We start from the raw sequence: 23,396 nt of genomic DNA, 5'->3' as shown, positions 1-23,396 counted from the left end.
TGCTTGAATTATGCAGGCTGATCCAAGTTTTGACAAGATCCTAGTTTTGATAAGATCCTAGTTTTGGCAAAATCCTAGTTTTGACAAGATCATAGTTTTGGCTGACCATAGTTTTGACAAGATGTTTGTATTATGAAGGCTGATCATAATTTTGACAAGATCATAATTTTGGCTGATCATAGTTTTGACAAGATCCTAACACTTTGCAACTTAGGGATTAGAAAAATATAGTCCCGCGGTTCTGGACCCATTCAAAGTTTTTTTAGTTGTCAGGTTAAATTTCGACTTTTTTGTCTATGGCTATTCTAAACCTTTTTGTCTAAAGTTTTTCCGTGTTTAGCGAGGGAGGAGGGGGGAGGTTAGCAAAAAAGTTAGATACGAAAATGCAGACTGATCATAGTTTTGATAAGATCCCAACACTTTGCAACTTAGGGGTTAGAGAAATATAGTCCCGCGGTTCTGGACCCACTCAAAGTTGCATATTAAAAGAAGGATTGCTTATTGCAATATTTACTTATTCAAATTATTTACTTATTTTTAGTATTTAAAAGACAGGATAAAATTATTTGTAATGTATAGCCCATACAGAACATGTAGTACTAAAAACCTATTTCCATTTTTCTTCTATGAAGTTTTTTTAGTTGTCAGGTTAAATTTCGACTTTTTTTTTGTTTATGGCTATTCTTAACCTGTATGTCAGACGTTTTTTCGTGTTTAGCGAGGGAGGAGGGGGGAGGTTAGCAAAATAGTTAGAGATACTAAAATTTTGCTTATATTTTAAAAACCTTGAAGTTAATTAAGCTTAACTGAAAAATTAGCCATAGAGCCTTTAAAAAGGTGAAAAGGTATTAAAGAAAACTGACCCGTTTCTGTGAACACTTGAATAATGCAGGTCGATCATAGTTTTGGTGAAATTCCAGCACTTTGAAACTTAGGGTTTGGAGGAATGTACTCACGTGGTTCTGTCACCACTCAAAGTTGTATATTCTTTCCCCCGGGGTGATCATATCGACCAAGTGGTCCTACAATCTCGCGAGAGGGCTCGCATGTGAGGGGTTCACCCCCTCCTAATATCTTGCTCTTTACGCTAAAGTAATTTCATTAATTTCAACTATTTAATCTACGGCCTTTGTTATTCAGGGGTCATAATTAAGGAATTGGAACAACATTTAGTGTAAAGAGCGAGGTATTGACGAGGGGGAGAATCTCCTTATATAGGTAATAAAAACATATGAATTTAGAAGTTCGTTGCGTAAGTTAATTCGTAATTTACGTTTATCTTTACTAATAAAAACTTTCGTAAAATTAAAATCTTCTAGTTGCCTTTTTAAATAACCAAAAAATAGGAGGGCAAATAGGCATACTCCTCTGCTCCTTTTTTCTCAAAATCATCCGATCGAAAGTGTGTTGAAAGTCATTTAGCAAAAAAAATAAATTAATATCCAAATTTCGTTTTAATTATTCATGTCCACGGAGCACATGAATAATCCACAAGCGGTTTTTATTGTTTTAAGAGCACAAGAATTTTTTACTGTTTTAAAAAGTAGAGTTGAGAGAAAGAGTCAAACTTTAGCATAAAGGTTGGGGCGTTGAGCAGGGAATAGCCCCTTTCATATACGGAGTAATTTCTGTTCGTTTTAAGCTTTACTTTCAGTTAAAAAAAAAACTAGTTTTTTTATTTATCAATTAAAAAAAAACAGATAGTAACGGAAGAATAAATTACGTGATTTAATGCCCCTGTTGGTGGTCCAGCGTAGAGAGACGCGTGATACGGATCATTGACTGGTATTGAGCAAGACCGTCTCTCCATCTGAAACAGGGTTTTTTCCGCGGGAGCACTTCCATCCATGTGCAGAGGGGTCAAAACTGAATATTATGCTGGCGGGAATTTCTGCTGGCGTGCGGATCAAGTGAGCAAACCATCGAGGAGTTCTTAAAAACAAACGGTGGTAGCTTTAAATCTACTTTAGAAAAAGTGATTTTTTTATTGTTTTGGTGATTGGATACAAGATAGATAAAATTAATTAATCTCATTACTTTTAATAGCAGATCAATTAAAATTAACGATCTAATTAACAAACTGAATTCATAAAATAAATTTGAACAGTTTGTTTCATTATTTGTATTATCAATTAAAATTATTAATTTATACAAAAAAGATCCATTTGTCTAACCTAAACTCAATCAGTAACTAATGGCACCTATTTTGTTTTGAGTTTTAACAAATTATACACATGCAATGGTTTATTTCAGAATAAATTATAGAAGTAATTTACTCTTTACTAAACGGAAACTTAAATTGTAGCTAACTTTAAATAACTAATCATAGCTTGAAGAATCAAATTTAGTTGATGCTAATGACAAAACAGGAATTAGTTGGTCATTTTAAACTAAGACACTAGTGCTGCCATTTACAAAATGCATAAAACAAATGATCTTAGCGATGTTTTAGTCTTCACCAAGGGGATAATTCACCCACCACCATTCCCAATTTTATTGTAATTTTTCCCAAATAAAAACTGTGTTCTCCAGATTTTCCTTGATTATTTACGTCTGAAAATAGACAAACGTTAACATATAATCGATATAACATTACCATTTTTTGTTAACGATAATTTTTCGGGAAATTCAGGAATATTTAGGGATAGTTGAGCAGACATCGCTAAAGAGGTACTTAGATTAGTTATAGGAAGCAAAATTAATTACTACTAGTATTAGATAAACGGTATTACAACAGTGAAGAGTAAATTAAAAAAAATACTACCATAAAAAAAACACAACGTAAAATATTACGATGAAGAATTATTAAAAAAATGATTGTACGGTGAAGAATAGAATCTATTCTAAATATTTTAGATTTGTTGACGAATATAACTACACAGGGGTTTAACACAAACAAAAAAAATTATATGCTTAAAAAGCAATGTTAAAAATACAAAGTTTTATTAAAAAACTAATCGTAGCAGTATTTTCTATACTGAATCATAATGAACCAGGGGTTAATAAAAATTAAGCAAATACAAAATTTAATCTGTCTCCATTTTATTGCGATACGCGTCCAATTCCTTGTCAAGATCTTCCGCTGTAACTTGAGGACGGCCACGGCCACGCCCTTCCTCTCGGCGACCTCTTCCTCTTCCTCCTCCTAAGAAATACAAAGATATTAGAAATACGACGGAAAAAATGTAAATAAAAAAATCCATAATAAAATCAAAAATATTAAAACAAATCAGATAATAAGTAGTAGAGGAAGAATAAAAGAAAGACTCGAAATGATTCCAAACGGGAAGCAGGTTATCCCTGCATGGGGTGGGGAGCGATCATTAGAGAAGGGATACATGAACTTGGAACTTCTTTGTAGGGGGCCAATTTCTTCAGAGCAATCACTGTCTTTTGTTGTATACAAACTATTTGGATAATAAATTGTTTTAGAAACTAAAGCCAACTATGTGTGTATACCATTCCATCAGTATGGATTCCAGTCTGGTTTAGTCTCTACCCAAATCTTTCATGTAGGAGAAAAAAGACCCTTTTTGGTGGTCATCACTCTTGGCAAAGTCGTGTTCTTAATCTTTATATTTAGCTATCAAATTATCTAACCTTCCAGCTACTTACAGTTAATTACTTAAAATTGAAGCAGGGAAGTTCTGCAGAATAACAAAGGAACTCTGAGAATGTAATTAGGGATACAAATTTTTGTCTTAAGAACCGTTGATTTTTCACTGTACCAAAAACAACTTTTTTTTTGCTTTAAAGTGTATCTGGAAAACATTTTCTTTCCACCAAATATTTCATAATTCAGGTCAGATGTTTTTTTGTTGCTAATTTTGATGGTTTTGCTCGCGTTTTTGACAATTTATTCCGTCTCCCTCTGATGTTCTCATATAGCCCTAGGCTATATACAAAACTGACGTAAAAAAAGCTACTGCTACTACCAATAGCTCATTGCAGCACCAAGCCGCCCGAGGCCAACGCAGCTACGCACGCTGCTCCTCCATCTCAATCTATTCAAAGCATCCGTCTTTACATCCTCCCAAGAATTTCTTATTTCCTTCAAATCTTTTCTTAAAACATTCTCCAGCCCCGTTCGGGGGCAACCTGCTTTTGACCCTAGATGTTTGCCCGACAAGGACGATATTGAGCAATCTTTTATCCTTCATCCGTAGAATGTGTCCTAGCCATTACAATCTTTCTCTCAATATAGCTTTAGAAACCGGGATTGGTCCATTTTTTCGCAGAGCCTACTTTCTGAGATACAGTCAGTCAGTCGGGTAACTAAATCAATTCACAGGCAATTTCTCTGGAAAATATCTAGTAAATTTTCATCCGCTTTTCGGAGTGCCCATGTTTCAAAACTATATTTAACCACTGTCATCATTGTTGCTACTAATATTCTAATTCTGGTGCGCAGATTTATTGTCCTATTCTTCCAAACCTTTTTTCAACGGTGAAGAAACTCCCTAGGCCTTGTTTATCCTACTTTTAACATCTTCACTGCTCCCACCAGCTTTGCTAATAGTACTACCTAGGTAAGTAAAGCTGTCCACTTGACCGATCTTCTCGTTACCCAGCATCACCTTTTCTTCTTCCCTTATTCCAAGCCTAGTCTTCTTAACATTAATTTTCAAACCTATTCCAGCACCCTGAACTCGCAAAACCTCTAAACGTTCATTCATTTTGCTAAAGCTTTCATCTAAGGTGCTTAAATCATCAGCATAATCAATGTCTAGAAGAATTTTAGTTCACCAATTGATTCCTTGTTCTCCCATTGCCTTTCCTATGCTCATTTAGATAAATTCCATCAAAATGATCCATATAAAGGGGGATAGGGTGCAACCCTTCCCAACCCCTGATTTAATACAAAACCAGCTGATAACCTCATTTCCTACCTTAGCCGCAGCAATGTTCTTATGGGAAATAGCAGTTCGTTTCGTAAATAAGAAGTTAATTAACATATACTACCACAAGAAGTATTCTAAATCTCTTTAAATTGTAGGTTGTGGTTGAAACTTTATGGATATTGTTAGTTTTTTGATAAATTTCATTACGAAATACTTCTTTCTTCTTTCATCCATTTAGAGATAGCACTCATCACTTTAATCAATTTGTCTGGTATTTCATAAAAGGATAATACCTTTACTAAAACTCTTCAATCAGCTGAATCAAACGCATGTTCATAACCTATAAGACTGAGGTCTAAAGGGATTTGATGCCTCAAGCACTTTTCAATCATAAATCTAAGAGTGATTTTTTTTTTTCTTAAGACTATTTGGCTCAAATTGGATAAAAAAAAAAAAAATGCTGAATAATATATTTTCTGATTTTCAGTTATAATTGGCAACCTCACACCGGCAAAATTGAAATAATAAATGCAAACACTGAGCCTGACTTTATGTCTTAGGGGGATTCAATTGGGAATGAATTCCCCTAATTGGGAATTACACAGAATTACACAATTAGGGAATTCTGGCTGTCAAGACAGCCAGCAAGACAGTAATTCGATTATAAATGAAAGTCCAGTGGCAAATTGCACAGATTAAACAAGGTTATATAAAAAAAACAAGATGTTAACACAACGAAATCTGAGTCAACACTAATATGATCAGATGCTGGCACGTACGCAGGGGGGGGGGGCCTTCGGGACCGCCCCCCCCCCGAAATTTTGTGAAATGTTTAATTTCCCAATGGTTTTTGGGGATTTCTGGCAAAAGTAGGATATTTATTAAGAATCTAGATACATGTGTGAAGCCGTTTTTGGGGGATTTTACAGCATGCAATTATTCGGTCGAGTCACTGCCCAATTATTAACCCATTTTCTGTCTAACTTGTTACCCTCTTTGAAGTAATTAGCTTTTTTGTAAAGAGAGTTTGCTTTCCACAGCAAAATAGAATTATCCTTGGTATTAGGGCGTTTATCCGCCCTTTTCAGGATAAAGTATAGCTTTTAATGGATCAATTTTGGAAACTATCATTCTTCATTAAAATCTACGTTTTTGCAATAGAAGAACTACCCCTCACAGCACTGTTAACCATAAAATATCCCTTTCAGTGGGATATAATAGATTAATCACTAGTTTTAAATCGCTATGAACATAACCTGAGCCTAAAACGTAGTTTTGAGGCTTCAGTCTTCTTCACCCCATCCGCTACAATACTACAGATTAGAGTTAATCTGTATTTTCCAATATACATGTTTTTTGCATTACTAAATAAAAAAAAGTGCTACTTTATATCTGCTGTTTCGAAGGTTTTGCCCCCCCCCCCACCCGAAAAAATTCCTGTGTACGTGCCTGAGCAGATGATTCCATTATGAGCAGTTAAGTACTATAAGAAGATTTGGAATTAGTTACTTAGATTTGGAATTAGTTGGAATTAGTTATTTGGAATTAGTGTAGACCTTAGAGTGTTTCAATTTACATCAGTCTCGCTAAATTAAAAACTGATTCAGCTCTGAACGAAAAACAGCATCATATGCATTAATGAAGTTTAATCAGAACCCAAATCTAAAAAAAAAACGGAAAGAGTAATGTGGATGAAAGGTCAAATTCTAATTAATCAGGTTCCAACTCACACCTATTTAGCAAGTCAGCTCTGAGGATCCCCAGAGGGAGTTATTGGATCTTTCAACTATATTGAATCAAACGGTTATCTGCAAATAATTATCTGACGTCTTAGGGGGGAAAGGGGGAAACCCCATCCGTGGTTTTTCTTCTGGCAAAAAATACAATATTCCACATGTTTTGCAGATAGGAACTTGAAACCCCCAGCAGGGTTTTCTGATATGCAGAATTTGATGGTGTGATTTTCATCAAGGTTGTTTGATTGTTCGACACTTTCCAGGAATAAGGCAAACTTTTTCAGGCTCGTAGCTTTTGACCCATATTATTAAATTTAATGATTTTATACATATGAAATCAGCATAAAAATTCTTTTGCTGAATTAATTTTATCATTTTTGTTTAGAGTTGTGCTTAATATTGGGCCGAGTCGCTCCTTACTTGTTCGAATTAAATAAAAAAAAAAATAACAAATTTTTTCAACTGAAAGTAACGAGCAACATTAAAAGTTAAAACAAACAGAATTTTTTACGTAAGTGAGGTAGTTGACCCCCTCGTCAATACCTCGCTCTTTACTCTATAATTCAAACTTTATTTCAATCCTTTAAGAATGACCCCTGAATCACAAAGGCTGTTTAATCAGAATAAACAGCTCTTTTGAAAGTACTAAAAAAAACTTTAGCATAGAGAGTGAGGTATTGACGAGGGAGCGAACCCCCTCAAATACGTAATAATTTCTGTTTGTTTTAAGTTTTAATATTGCTCCTTACTTTCAGTTGAAAGAACTTGTTTTTTTATTTAATTGCTGATCCCCGGGTCAAGTCCCCAGACTCGGGGACTGGGGGGGTTAAGTCTTCCTAAAAAATAAATTAGATTTTTCGACTATGCTGAGCAAAATGACTATTTCAAAATTTTGATCGGGAATTTTGAAAAAAAAACAAGTAAACACACATCCGTGATCTCTCTTCTGGCAAAAAAAATACAAAATTCCACATTTTGCAGGTAAGAGCTTGAATCCTCTACAGAAGGGTTCTCTGATACGCTGAATCTGAGGACGTGATTTTCATTAAGATTCTATGACTTTTATGGGTTGTTTCCCTCTTTTTTTTCAAAAATAAGGTAAATTTTCTCAGGCTCATAATTTTTGCTGGGTAAACTTCATTGTTTAAAAGAAAGAAATTATTTGGAGCACCTGGATCAATCGAGAGCCAAACGTTGGATTTCTTGGCCTTGAAATCCCTAAGCCGGGCCTTGAAACACTGCCCTCAGCATGCCCGACAAAGCCAATCCTAAAAAAAATTGTCTTACCTTAAAGCAAGCTAGACCCTATTGTGGTTGTCACAGTCAATCCACTACTAAATGCAATTTGTTTAAAACCTAATTATTCGATTTAGGTCTTTTATACCAAAATTATTATTTGATAGATACAAAATTACCACCTAATCTAACATAAATGTCATATACGACATCAACTCATTATATAGATACAAAATTACCACCTAGTCAGAACATAAATGTCATATTTGATTTCAACTCATTAGATAGATATAAAACTGCTAGCTAGTCAAACATAAATGTCATATTTGACTTCAACTCATTAGATAGATATACAATTATCACCACAAGCCGCAGCACCAAGCCCACCGTTGAAGTTGAACAGTGATATGTGACACCCATGGGCATCACAGATCGATACAGCCCAAATTAGTTTCTTTTTTTCTCAAAAGGACAGACTGTGCCCAAAGACTTGTGAATAAAATTCAAGCTGATAAGAGGTCCAAATAGTCTTTTTGAGTACATTTGAGGATCCCTTATCCAAACTATCTCTTGCCCCTGGGAAGCTAAACCAAACCTCCCAGGTAATCTGCAAGAGATAATAACATTTATTTGTCCAGCTATGCATAAGTTGAAACCCTTAAGAACAACTAAGTGAATACCAACAATGATTACGGGTACTCCAATGTAAAGGATTACACAAGTTCACAGATCACTGAAGTTGTGTCACGGGCCGTTGTTACGCTATCTTTTTGTTCGCTGCTCATAACTGCTTTACGTTGTACCAATTTTCGAAATAACTGTACTGTTTGACTGCATATGACGTCAACTGATGTAAAAGTTTTCAGATGTTACCTGATCAACAAAGTTCTCGGGTATTTCTTTTAAGTAATCTTGATTACCCATACGCGCTTTTCAAAACGCACTTTTGCCATGTTTTCTCAATTTGAAACAAATACACACACATAGAGCAGATATTGTAAAAAAAAAAAAATAAGGATTTTATTTCTCTATGTATTTTGTCCATTTTGTCTTTTCTTTTTTAATTTACAATAATATAAGAGCTAGCAAACGACCTTGAATATTACCTCTGGTGAATTCCGATCTATCTCTTCTCTGAAAAGAGCTTCTGAAAGGTGGACTACCTCCAAGACGAGAAGTTATTGACTTGCCACCTCCAGCTGAACCACCTGTGGCAAACTCAATCTTCATTTCTTTCCCTGAAGAATAAATTAGATATAGTACTCAAATTCTTTGAAAAAGTGAACACACTTGTAAAAAGTCCAACGAAGAGCTATTTTTGTGAAACTTTCTATTCCTTGAAACAAGACTATGCCTCCCTGATCGAACATTTGAATCATAAAAACACATTTTCTATAATTCCGTTGTAAAAAATTGGAGTTCTAAAAGAGCTAATTTTGTGAGCTGTTCATGGAGACGGCCCTTTCTTTTTTAGCCAAGAATAGGCTTCCCTTATTGAATGGCAAATATTTGAATCAGAAAAACTTATTTTTTATAATTTCGTTGTAAAAAATAGAAGTTCTATCAGGGCTAATTTTGTGAGCTGTTCATGGAGACAGCCCACTTCTTTTTAGCCAAGACTAGGCTTCCCTTATTGAATGGCAGATATTTCAATCAGAGAAACTTATTTTTTATAATTTCGTTGTAAAAAATCAGAGTTCATAGTGACAATTCCTATGAAGCTAAAAGAATTTACCAGGCAACTCCAGAAATCTTCAAAAGTTTCCAACGGCTAATCCACAGAAAAATCTTTAAAAATTAGAATAAATTTGATATACAAAAGAAGAAAATATACTTGGGAATTTATAAACCCGTAAAATATTGTGCTTTTTAGCCATCCATATCGTTTCAAAGGGAAATCAGGTCGTTCTCGAATGGGGCTGAGAGAGGCCATAATAAACAATCTAAGGAATTGAAAGTTCATGGAAGGGCGTATAGAGTGAAGCTTCTTATAGACTGGAGAGGAGGAGGAGCGTGCGCACAGAATTGGTACCGAGTCGCATTAGGGGGAAACAAAGACTATTTATGGGAAAATCCTGCCATCAACACAGACCAGCTTTTCCTTTCATCAGAATAGGTGGGTAAACTTTTCAACTTTATTCAACTTAAAAAATACAAAAACAGTATTATGCCCCAACAGAGAGCAGAGCTCGTAAGGCTGGAAAAGCGCAAAAATATAGAAAAAACATCAACATCTCATCGTAATAATGATTCCAAAATTTAATACGGCAAAAGAAAAACAAAATAGAAAAAACTTATAAAAGAGAAGTAACAAGGATAAGTAAATAAATAAATATCGGGCAGGAGGGGCGTGGGAGGCCATCCCAGACACAGGGACAGAAAAACAAAACATACAAATAAGAAGATCAAATAATTTAATTTTCCATCATCAGTGGTGAATAATCAAAAATTTAGCAAACAATCTTTAATATTTGCTTTTTTAAATTTAGTTGAGATTTTTGGGATGGATCAAACAGAATTTTATCATTCAGCTTATAATTGTTAGCAATGAAGGGTATTTGGTACCTAATCGAAAACCTTGACCTTTCAGGACTTACAAAAGGAATTCGGTACATCCCAGATCTCCGACAATCCAGATCTCTTAGACTTTGGTCCAAGACCCAAAGTCTAATTTTTCTTAGTCCTAATTGTATTTGACTATTTGTTTCTACAAGTAAGAATACAAACAAACAGCCTATAAAAGAAATCATTTTATTTGGCATTTTTTTATATTATTCCGGCAATAAACTGCAGAAAATCAAATATAAAGGTTCATGATTAAGGCTTATTTTTATTTATTTTAGGGCCTATTTTAAGGTTTATGTTAAGGTATAAGTTTTTGAGTTGTTTTCAGCCTCGGAGTTCTGATGCTTCAATGGTAGCAGCCAATTTATCATACACACAAAACAAAATCGAAGACAAATATGGAGACTGTTTTTTAACAAATTCATGACTAGAAATATCGCTATTCAAACCAAAAAGTAAACAGGGGAAGATGTAAGACAACAAATGACTTACGCCAAAAAACAAGAAAAAGCCATAACATCCAATGGTACCCCATTTGTAATTTTTGAACTCGATGTGAATGAATGCTCGATATTGTAATTTTGTAATTTTTGAACTCGATGCTCCGATAATGAATGCTCTCACACAAGAACAATCTGATAAAAAATCTCAATTTTGTGTCACAATGCTTCGAGAATGAAAAAGCTTATTTATCCGCATTTTCAGTTTTATAACAAACTGAATTATATAACAAACTGAATTATATAACAAATAATTCACCACCCGAAAGCTTGTTTACGCTATACTACTGGCGTCTGCAGCAGCTCATTGATGACAATTTTAGTAAAAGCCAAGCCCCAGCACTTAAATTTATGATTGTTTAATGTGTGTTTAATTGTTTAATTGAATTTTATAACAAACTGAATTATTTATAACATTTTCAGTTCAAATTATATGAAAAGTAATATGTAAATAAAAGACTTGTAATTACCCCAGTAACTGTGTTTGTTGCATTTTAAGGAAAATCAACAGTCACACGTTAACGTAAAGAGCGGAACTTTTTTGTTTCAAGTTAGAGCCTTGCTCTTCGGTTTTAGTTGAAAAAAAAAAAACTATTCATCTAATTGATCAACTTAATGAAACCAAAAAGAAAACAGGAAAAAAAAATGTAAGACAACAAATGGCTTATGCCAAAAAACAAGAAAAAGCCATACCATCCAATGGTACCCCATTATACTGATTTAATGCTTTAATTGCATCGGATGTCCTCTCGAATTGTACATGCGCTGATCCAAGTGACCTCCCAGATTTGTCATAGTGTACTGCTGAAGAGCGAATTGGACCACATTCTCCAAATAATTCCTGTAAATATTAAACATGCGTATTTCCGTAGAGCATAAAAAATTTCCGTAAAGCTGTTGTTTTTTGCCTTTTATTTAAATGTTTTATTTAATAGATAATTCTAATATAATCAATAAATAATAAATAACCAATGCCTATTAATTTTTTGAAATAAACTATAAAAATGAAAAAGAAACATAATAAAAATAAAAAGATTATCAATTAAATGCACTGCTGAAGAGCGAATTGGACTACATTCCCCAAATAATTCCTGTAAATATTCAAAATATGTATTTCCGTAGAGCATAAAAAGATTACATATTAGTAATATCCAATATAACAACTGTTCATCATGTTAGTTATCCTGATTGCGTTTGATTTTCAGGACAAACTGTTGTTCTGTTGGATATTATCAATACCAAGTTTTTTCATCTTTTCCTTGCTGTTGTTTTTTTTTTGCCTTTTATTAAGTGTTTTATTTAATTTGGTTTAGTTTTTTTATTTATATAATTTTATTTCCATTGATAAATGTTTCCAGACGTGAAGTCGAAATATTCGGAACTTTCTTATTATTAAAAGTTTGTCTGTTTTTCGTTGCTTTTTTTTCCAATGTCCTATTTAAATTATTATATCCGTTTTTCACAATTGACTAGATACAATTTTTTACTTTTATTTTCATTTTTTGGTAGAGGACATCACAAGCAGGATATTTTGTAACTTCAGCAGTCAAACCAAACACTACAAATCTCTTTACAAACCTCTGAATACATTCGACATATGCTTAAACATAGAACTTATCTCCAATTATAGACGATTAATTTACATTAATAATAATTATCAATTTTAACTTCTTTTTTTTTAGGCTGTTTTTGAACTTTAGCAATCTCATCAAAAGCCAAAATCTTACGATGTCTTTCTGCATATCCTTTAACATAGAACTTGTCTATGGTTTTATGACATCAATTCATCACATTAGTTATCGTGATTTCGTTTGATTTTCGTGACAATCAGTTGTCCCATTGGATGTTATCAGTGTATGAGTATTTTTTCGTTTTTCGTCTCTGTTTTTTGTTCATATAGTTGTTATATTCTAATCCTGCTTCTACAAATTTCTACCACACCCTTCGCCCCCTCCTTCCCCCCCCCCCAAAAAAAAAAGATACCATGTATGTCTACCTTCAGGCATATGAACGGCTTGCTTAAAGCAAGGTAAGATTTAGTCGTGATGTTCAAGCCCAATTGCACGGTGCGATTGTGCTGCCAGATTTTCTTAGCTTATCTCTTTTTTTGGATTGCTTCAAACCCCCCGAAAAAAACTAATTCATTTAAATTTAATTTAACATCAAACAAGCAAAACCAAATAAATTTCAAATACCCTCCCCCCGAAAAAAAACGTTTCAAAAATGCTACTAGCAGGATTGCTATATACAAAACTATTTAAGAAATAGTTCTGCACAAAAAAATTACCGCCATCTCCAATCACCCGATTCTGAATGGCTCTAGAGTTACTAACAAATGCTCCTTGAGATTACTTTTAAACAGCCCTAGGAAATCAGCTGCTCAAATACTCTCCAATATGTAGTTCCACACAACAGGGAAATGTCTGAATAAAATTTGAAGTATACAAATTATTTTAATTGGGCTACCACCATGGTCTAGAAACCACGACCTACCACCTTGGTCTTTGACTGATAATCCCTGCTTTGCCAGGTCCTACTACTAGCAATTTTTTAAAATTCTTAACTCTAGGTTATCCTTGAATAACTCCCTAATATGTTGAGTTATTCTATTTTGTTGTATATAATAGCGTTATAAACGGTGTTCTGCTGTTTACCTTTGTTGTACTCCGTCATCCCTTGACTTACAAAGTTTCAGCTCGTAATAAATCAACACCATTGACACAACATAAAAATAACGTGATTAAAAAACATATCACATACCTTAATATCACTATCTGAAACACCAAAATCAAGATTTGATATTATAATCTTGGACGAAGCGGCACCCTCACTAATTGATCTGGATCGTCTGGCTGGTTCACCACCATCATATAAATCATGACTCCATTTATCATTCAAATTCCCCTTAAAAAGACACATGGTTAACAAAAAAACTTACTTTTACCATTACTTGGTAGTTAAGCACACTCATCAGTATACTTAGTTCTATACTAGGAGTTGCCCAGAAAAGGCTGAAAGCTTTTTCTTGTGTGTGATACCTATTTATTGAAGTACAATGCAACCTTTAAAGAGAAACGAACTTGCAATATTTTAAAGAGAAATAGTACCAAGTTGTTTTGCAAGAAAGCGAAAATATGAATTGAAGCTTCTCAGACTAAAAGTTAATTTTGTGATTTCATGGTTGCCTAGTAAAGAATTACTTCACAGAGTGATAACTTGTCGCTAAATATTTCATACGAGGATAAACCTTCCCAAAGCTCTTCTATCAGCTGAATCAATTGCTTGCTCACAAAATTTTAAACTAAGGACTGAAGGGGTCTAATGACCTGGTAACTTCTCAATTAGTAATCTAATAGTGAAAATTTGGTCAATACATCCACTCCACCTTCCTAAAACTACACTGATCTTCCCTTATAACTTTACCTACAGTATCTATAAGTCTAAAAAGCAACTTAATACCAAATAATTTGCTTCATATAGAAACCAGGCTAATACCTCTATAATGATTAAACTCACACTTGTCACCTTTAATACAAAGGGATGGAATTAAAGTTTTCATAAAGTTGCAACGTAGACTCCAGTAATTATCTCTAACTGCACAAAAATTATAATTTTTTTTATCTAATTTTTCAAAACCTGAGTTGGAAAGCATATAGTAATCAGATGGCAGCTAAGGTATCTAGAGGCTTGGTCTGATTCGGTGTCTGAGAAATCAGTTACCTCGTTCTACCCTTTTAACTCTTTATCATTCTATTGTCATGCCTTATACTTCTTATGGTTCTGTGATATGGACTGGTGGATTTTATACGAATTTTAAATGTGTTTAGGTTTTACAAAATAAAGTTATTAGACTATTAGGAAATTATGGCCATGATGAAAATGATACAGTTAATTGTTATACGAAATTCATGATTCTTAATGTAAGCCAACTTCATGATTATCAACTTGCTATTTTTGTGTTTCAGAGTATTTATAGCTTGTCCCCTGAAATTTCTCGTCAAATATTTACAAGGAACTCTTCATACCAAAGTTATGAGACTAGAAATATGGATGATTTAGTATATCAGTGTCGCAGCTCTCAAAGAGCAAGGTTTAGTCCCAGGTTTGCTGTACCAGTAGTAGGGAATTCTTTACCAACGAGTAAAAGCTTATCTGAAAATGTTAGCCAGTTTAAGAGTAGACTGAAGAACCACCTTCTGGGAAGAGATTAAGTAAATAATTTAAATGGGATGGTTTATTGTCTTGTTTTTTAAGTAGGATTCTTTTTCTCTCTCTTCCTCCTTTTTTCCTTCTTGTTTTCTTTTTCCCACTTTGTTGTCTCATTTTATTTCAGTGGCTGATGTGGTTCTTTTGTATGTTGATGATATGTACAATAAAAGTGTCTCTCTCTCTCTCTAATTTACCACAGTATAAGCACCTGTGCTGTGACTATTTTTAATCCTTTTAGTACTGTCTATAACTCTTCCTTGCAAAATAAATATTATCACCTTCAAATTGTCATAAATTTCTTGATTATTTTCTATAACTTTATCATTAACTATATCATTTCCTATAACTTTATAACGGCTTAGTGCATTCTTGAAATATTCAACCCGTGGCTCTTTGACACTATCTTGTCGATCATGCTTATATCGCTTTATGCAACTAGAAAAATTCAAATAGAATCCAACATTTAAGTCTTAGGCCAAAAACCTGAAAAATTAAAGAAACATTCATAATCAATAAAACAAACTTTGGCCAGCAGAAACCAACAGAAATTAAATTTAAAAAGGCTTTCTGAACACGAAGTTTTCCTGAACACAAAAAAAAATTCTTGTAAAAGACTGTTGGTTGACGCTCTACCAGATGGTGCAAAAATTCCATAGAGCTATTACTTTTAAGGGATGAATTGTTTATGATAACAGTTGGTCTTTTTTAAGGACTAAGTGTTAGGGACGAATGGTATACGGCAAGCTTTACAAATTCCCTTCCAATGATTTTTGCTCGATATCATGTCTGACTTTTTGGGCCAAAATGAAGGAATTTGGTAGTGTGTCGTAATCTTTATTGTTACAGAAAAATGGACACGAAATTTTTAAATGTCATTCAAATTAACTTTCTGTCAATAGCCAATAATGCCTCAATACAATTACCCGTGGGGTAAAACAAACACGCATGCGCAGACGTTTTTCTGAAAAAAAAGAAATTTCATTGTTTTGTTGATAGTGGTTCTCATACATGTTGAATTTGATTACATAATTTCAATGCACAGAGGCTAAGAGACTCTTATCAAATTTCAATGCACAGAGGCTAAGAGACTCTTATCAAATTCGAAAAATGTGAATTGGTTAATTTTGCAGTAACAAAATCAACTGTCATAGAACCGTTTTCTTCATCAAAATTTGAAATTTTTAAAATTAATTAATCACTAACAGTCCTATTATGCATTTTAGCAACAATTATGCAGCAAAGCTCATCATGATAATAAACTTTTGACAAGCATATGTAATCATTGGGAACTTCAAGCTATATTTGGAACCTAAAGTCCTAGTTAATGCCCCACTAAGGACAAAGAAAAAAAAGGACACATCAGTGCTACCCATGCAAAATGTGATTTTCCTTGTTGTTCAGGCCAGGGAACTGTAAGTTTTTTGGATAAGGTTTTCAGCCAAGACAATTCCAATGATGTACTTTTTGTTTCAATCCAACGCGATTTTTGGGATTTCAAGCTATTTTTCGAAATTTCCTTAAGTTTTTTAAATTAATAACAGTTTATTATGAAATCATTAAAAATACTAAAATCTAATTCCTATTACATAGATGCTATCAATCATTCAATATGCCTGTTTAGCTAGTCTTACGCCTTATTTTATGATTGTTGGGTTGTAATGAATGGGTTGCAAATAGGTTGAAACTGGGCCCCTCTAGAAATCAGGGGGAGGGGGGTAGGGCAAAAATTAGTAACAGTTTAGTTTTGAGACCAATTTAAATAATAGTTATCATTCCTAAATCAGGTAGAAATGACAATCTTTTCTTACTTGCCACTTTTTTTAAATGCATTTTTCTTATTTTTAATAAGACTTAGGCTGGCAGCTATTGCTGCAAGCATAATATTAGTGGTAGTATATTACACGTAATATCCCAACAGATCAACATTCATCACATATTCAAAAGCACATCCTTAACTAACAGTTACTGCAGCAAATTGGCTTGTTTTTTATTTTAGAATTCAAGAGATGCAAGTTCAAATGAATCTTGCAATTACAACTACAACCCATTAGTTTCTTTAGAAGCAGATTTGCAAACTCTTTCAGGCCTAATTTCCTTAATACATTTAACAAGTGATGTTTTTTGTGTTTTCTTTGTGGTTGTAAAAGAAGAATAATTTAGCATTTATCTTGAGTCCTACAAATATATGAACATATTAATGAATAATAAAAATAATCTATTTGTACCAATTACACAGAGACTACCTAATATACTTAGAATAATAACATTAACATTGTTGTTTTGCAATACTTTTTTTTTTAAATTCTTCTATGGGATTAAATTTACCAGTCTTGGGGGAGGGGGTGTTCTCCTGTGAGTAGGTAGAACATCAGAGCTCAACAGCTGGATATTTAGATACAAGTTCAAATGTTACAGGGAGTATCAAAGAATATTTTAGAGAAGGAATGTGTGTGACACCCTGAAGTGAATAATTTTCAGTCCATTCCTATTTACAAATATTTTCTAAAACCTTTAAAGGTAGATTTCCACTATTTGGCAGTAAGGCTCTGAATTTATGCAAGTAGATATGTATATTCAAGTTCAACCCCTAAGGGGCAATCAGAAAAAATTCCAGATAAGGAGGCAAGGAGAGGATTTAAAAAACCCACACAAAAGTATACTTAAGGCCAGGATTTTTTTTTCCTAGAGAGCCAGTCTAGCCAGTCCTAAGCTCCCCCTCCTGTATCCTCCTCAGAGCGTAAATACACAAAAGCAAAGAAAAATATGCTTACCCTTTTGTAGGGAGCTGAGGGTCTTCTTGCAAGTGGCCTATTCCCTTGAAAATTTCCTTTTGACACTCTGCCACCTCTGAATTTAGTGATACTAATTTTTTTCTTTTTAATGATCTCATCTAAAGACAGTTCAATATCAGAAGACATAATCTCTAAAATAAAGCAAAATCAACATAAAATAGAAATAAACACTGATTACCTAGAAGAAAAAGTCAGAATTGCAGATTTATAAACATCATAGTAATGAGAAAATCTTGTGGTGACAAGAACCAAAATGAAGGCTGGTGAAACTTTCATAACCCAAAAATATGATCTTCATAATGTCAGGTTATACCTAAAGAAACAAAAGAGCTCATTTTCTCTTGTTTTAAGATTAGTAACCCTTCTACCTGCAAATAGAAAAGTCATATCCCTCTCCTCACATTTTGTCTAAAAACCACCTCCTTCAAAAAGGGTAAAAAAAAATAGTTGGCCAACTAAATTATTTCCATATTTTAATACTTGTCCTCCTGTCCCAAGAATAATCCATGGGCCCAAAAAACATACATAGTAAAAGGTGTAAGTGTGTATGTCTTAATATAAAAGTAAAGAAAACTACCAATCCAGTCCCAGTTTCTGAAATTTTTTGTGCATCTTGTGCCAACATATGGATGTTACAATGATTTTCAATGAGCAATTATGATGATAGATGATTATCATAACTTGGTCATGGAAGCAGTTGAGCAGTTTTTGACTGTGGAAATGAATACAAGAAAAAATGGTTGTTACAGATTTTTGTTTGATCACTAGCACAAACACTATTGTAATGTACAATATTGTAATGTCCTGTCATATATTTTAAATATATAATATATGACATCATTGAATTTTTTCACTAGTAGGCCTACTCACTTCAATTCAGATAGCCTACATAACAAGCCAGGATTTTTTCAATCTCACCTAGCCTTACTTAATATAGGCTGGACCTTAACCTAAATAATTCCTGAAAATAAAATATTGATTAATTATCATTTACAAAGAGATTCTAGCCACAATCCTATAATACTATATATTGATTTTATCATTTATTAATTCCTACCTTTTCAATAAATTATGAGACACTACGTTGACAGTGATGCTAGTAACTTTAGTCCTTAACTTTCTATACTCAATCACCAATGAGTGATTGATCACTTATTGGCCACCCAGCCACCAATAAGTATTGTAATTTCTATTGTTATCTTTATGCAATTTCAAATAATTTGTATGCTCAATTATTTTTTTTGGTAAAATTCTAGTTAATTGACTTCTTGCTATCTCAAAAAGGGTTTAGGTTAGGAAAATGAAACTTTCAGGGATGGGTCTACAGGCTAAAGTATGTCCCAGGGAGGTATTTTAAAGTACTCACCTCCACTCCTTCTCCCTCTAGAGGGCACTGAAATTTGCCTACATGACAGGTTAGGTTAATTTTCAGTTACTAGTTGCTTTTTCTCTGCCTTTAGTTCTGAAAATGCAATTCCTGTTATTTGAGTAGAATTTTGAGCCATATCAATGTTTTTTTTTTAATTTAGGAAATGTATTTGTGCATCTTTAAAACCTTATTAAATGAAATTGAGCAAAGTTATGAAGCTGAAAACAATTTTGTTGTACTTCAATTAAGCAGAAGATCATTTTGCAAGGTTCCACTTTCATAGCACACATATTTTTAAAGGTCATCAAAGGTCAGGGCCCTCTAGAGGGAGAAGGAGTGGAGGTAGTTGCTTCATAATACCTTCCCAGGACATACTTTAGTCTGTAGATTCATCCCTGAAAGTTTCATTTTCCCAACCTAAACCCTTTCTGAGATAGCAAGAAGTCAATTAACTAGAATTTTACCTTGTTTTTTTGTGTTCAATTAATTTGATTTAATTTTTATTTGATGAATTTCTATAACCTAAAAGATGATTGTGAATATTAAGACAAATTTTAAGCAACATATCCATCCCTAGCTTCTCTGTACATATTGAAGAAACTCGAGCTGAAGAAGATCTGTGTGAGCAAAAAAAAATTCTCCAAAAAACCTGTACTGCTGACTAAATTGAAGTAGCAAAAAACAGCCAAATAACAACAAGAAAAACAATGATCAATTTAAAATATGGACTATTTTCCCAAGTGAAAACTTGTTAACAAAAGTACCAACCATTTCTGGTGTTTCACAAGGCTTATGGTAGCCTCCAACAGTGATTGGTCACAATTAATTAAATCTAATAAGTTTCTTTGATTTATAGCATCATTGACAGTAAATTGTATTAAAGGGTTTGAAAGATGGAAACAGTTTGCATTTTTTGGTACCACATCTGGGAATTCTGGAGATTTAAGTCCTAGCCCTAATAAACTGATTTTTGTAATTTGAATAATTTTGAACATAAGTCACAGATGCTTAACTACCAGTAAGGTTTTTTTGGTCAAAGTATAGGCTAGACATGTCAAGTAGGCAAATTTCTAAAACATATGAAATCAGAAAAATTTTAACATGGAAGCTAGCCAATACCTTCCGAGAGCATGTTTTGGACCTGGATTCATTACAGTAAGTTTCATTTTCCTATCCTAGCCCTTTTCCAAGATAGCAAAAAAATACCTAAGCTAGAATTATACTGTTATCCTCTTCAAAGCAAAGAAAACATTATGCTAGCCATATATCTAAAAGTAAAAACTAAGGACTAAAGCATAGGTTACTTTCACTATTAAATTAAAAATGTAATAAATTGTCTTACTTTAGTTGCCGCTGTGCTGTAATAATTATAATCATGTTTCGTGCGCCATCTGTAACTCTGTAAGTATGTATAATGAAAAAGAAATCACTAATGCAACAGCACAAACTCAGAAATAAACAAAAACCAAAAAAAACATACAAACAAAAAAGAAAGACAGAAGGAAAAAGAAAGAATGTTTTCTACTTTACTAATTAATATAGATCAGTACTTTAATGAGGCCTTAACCCTACCAATCCATCCAATTACATAGGCCAAACAGCATAGCCATACACAATCAACCATAAAGAATAATCCATGGACAGGCAGTCGTGTCGTAAGTAAGTATAAGTCGTCATTTACCAAATATTAACAATAATAAAAAAGACAGATAACTCAGATGCGACAGCCCAACACAAGGGCTCATCAGGAGAATAAACACTTGCCTAAAGGGTTTCGGCATTTTGTATTCCCTATCCAGGGAAGTGGCGTACCTACCATAAATTCTCTATGGTATCCCCGTGCTAAGTATCACCCCCAAAATATATTCCTATGGAAAAAAACAAACAAGTAACTCCAGAACTAGTTTATCATACCTTGGTTTTGGTCCTGGTTTATTTAAATTAATCTGAATGATCAAGCCTATCCAAAATCTATACTGATACTGAACAATTATTAAATATTTTATACTACATCAAATCATCACTATAGATCCAAATGTGAACTAGATGAAATTCAAGGAAATTAATGCAAATTAAGACTTTTTGAAAATACAACATATGCAAAATCCCCCGGAAATCCACTGTCAAAAATTAAGGACATGCCAAACTCAGTAACAATGAAATTTAAAATAAACCAAAGATTTCGTTAAGATCGTGATTAAGTGAACTCGGAAATTTCGAGGTTCAAGATCAAAGTTAGGGTAGCCTTCTGCCTTTCAATTCTCTAGGGACTTTTGATTGTCAAAACCCTTCAAATAGCTCTTATTCATTGGCGGAAATAGCAGGTTGATAATACCAGCTTGTCAATCTGGTCTCTAGGGGTTTTGCCGAAGATTTGAAACCATTCTTTCTGTCAAAAAACTTGTAAAAATTTCAAGCAGCTGAAAATATTCTATGGGATTGTTCGAAAACAGGAAAATATATCAAAAATGGTTGCAATCATCTTACACATTATTGTCTTCTGCTCATGACAGTACTGATTTTGTTCTAAAAGCAATATGCTTCATAGAGTACACTTGTGTAAAAGAGCGAGGCATTTTCTAAGATTTCTAAGCAATTAGAAGAAATAGAGCAAAATCCTAGCAAACATTTTGTAGCATCTTCAAGAAGCTGCGGCCTTGTATTAAAAGCGGTATCTTCCACCAATGAATACTTGAGTATTTTTTAAATATAAATTTTCGATTTTAACATGGGACTCTCGAGTTCCATCAGTTCCCTTAATCACGGCCTTAAGTATTTCAAGATAATTCTTTCGGTATTTATTTAAAAGTTCGTTATATTGAAAACTTAGTTTTTTAAATTGTCAAGTTAATTTATTTTAAGAGAAACCTCTTAAAATCAGTTTTTGGCTTAAAATTTTCCGTCTATTTTTAAAATCAATATAACTACTACAAACCCTTGCATATCTTAGTAACTGTGAGTAGAATGCCGAATATGTGATATCTGAGTGTATATTACTTTCAGGGAATGGGAAATTCATCACTTCAAAATCAAAATCATCCGTTTTATTATACAATTACATAAAAAAAACTAGTTTTTCTAACTCAAAGTAAGGAGCGACATTAAAACTTAAAACGAACAGAAATTACTCCGTATATGAAATGGGTTGTCCCCTCCGGAATCCCTCGCTCTTTATGCTAAAGCTTTTAATTGTTTTAAAAAGCAGAATTGTGGTAAAGAGTCAAACTTTAGCGTAAAGAGCGAAGGATTGCGGAGGGGACAACCCTTTTCATATACGGAGTAATTTCTGTTCGTTCTAAGTTTTAATGTCACTCCTTACTTTCAGTTAGAAAAAGTAGTTTTTTTTATGTAATTTCTGAACGTTTTTAAATTAATGCATGTTTGATTTTGGCTCTCCACACATACATCATTAAAATGAAATTTACATTTTAATTCCTTTTTTGGCTAAATGGTTTTCTCTTAGTTCTGATCAAACGATTTTGAGAAATAAGAGATGGGGAAGGACGCCTAGTTGCCATGCAATTTTTCGGTTACACAAAAAGGCAACTATAAATTTTAATTTTTAACGAATTTTTTTATTAGTAAAAAATATACGTAACTTAAGAATTAACTTACGTAACAAACTTTTATATTCTTAAATTTTTATTATGTATATGAGGGGGTTTGTACCCTCGTTAATACCTCGCTCTTTACTCTAAATCGTAAGTTTTGTGCCGATTCTTTAAGAATGACCCCTGAATCAAAAAGGCCGTTGAATAAATAGTTGAAATTACTAAAAATACTATAGCATAAAGAGCGAGGTATTTATCTCCTCCTAAATACCTCGCTCTTTATGCTAAAGTATTTTTAGAACCCCTCATATGCGTAATAATCTCTGTTCGTTTTAAGTTTCAATGCTACTCCTTACTTTCAATTGAAAAAAGTTTCCATGTTTATTTTTTCATTGTTTTTTTTTAAAGTAGTTTTACAAAATCCTGCGCCCTTTTCATTGAATTATTCTTCCCCTATGACATATTTCTCCAAGGAAAGCTCCTCCCGCATAGCCTCCTCCCCTCAACCCCACCCCCAAAACCAAAAAAATCCCCTGAAAACGACTGTACACTTCCCAATAACAATTATTATATGTAAACACTGGTCGAAGTTTGTAA

General features: G+C 33.3%; 1 protein-coding gene across 3 annotated transcripts; it reads right to left on the bottom strand.

The window, feature by feature from the left end:
• Window positions 1–985: 985 nt before the first annotated feature.
• On the bottom strand, window positions 986–20,887 carry LOC136025821 (aly/REF export factor 2-like). 3 transcript variants are annotated; one of them, XM_065701813.1, is made up of 6 exons: window positions 20,821–20,887; window positions 17,859–18,010; window positions 13,639–13,782; window positions 11,572–11,719; window positions 8,920–9,051; window positions 986–3,145 (listed from the first exon to the last, which is right to left on the bottom strand). In XM_065701813.1, the coding sequence occupies exons 1-6, from the start codon at window positions 20,870–20,872 to the stop codon at window positions 3,027–3,029; spliced, it is 747 nt and encodes a 248-aa protein (XP_065557885.1). In that variant the 5' UTR covers window positions 20,873–20,887; the 3' UTR covers window positions 986–3,026. The 3 variants fall into 3 exon arrangements, with proteins under 3 accessions (XP_065557885.1, XP_065557886.1, XP_065557887.1); XM_065701814.1 differs by lacking the exon at window positions 20,821–20,887 and adding an exon at window positions 20,591–20,669; XM_065701815.1 differs by lacking the exon at window positions 20,821–20,887 and adding an exon at window positions 20,553–20,587.
• Between the last annotated feature and the right edge of the window lie 2,509 nt (window positions 20,888–23,396).

This window comes from Artemia franciscana, chromosome 4 (assembly GCF_032884065.1).
Source record: "Artemia franciscana chromosome 4, ASM3288406v1, whole genome shotgun sequence".
Taxonomy (NCBI): Eukaryota; Metazoa; Arthropoda; class Branchiopoda; order Anostraca; family Artemiidae; genus Artemia; species Artemia franciscana.
The sequence above is the reverse complement of the archived record's forward strand: the minus strand, read 5'-3'. Positions and strand labels throughout refer to the sequence as shown.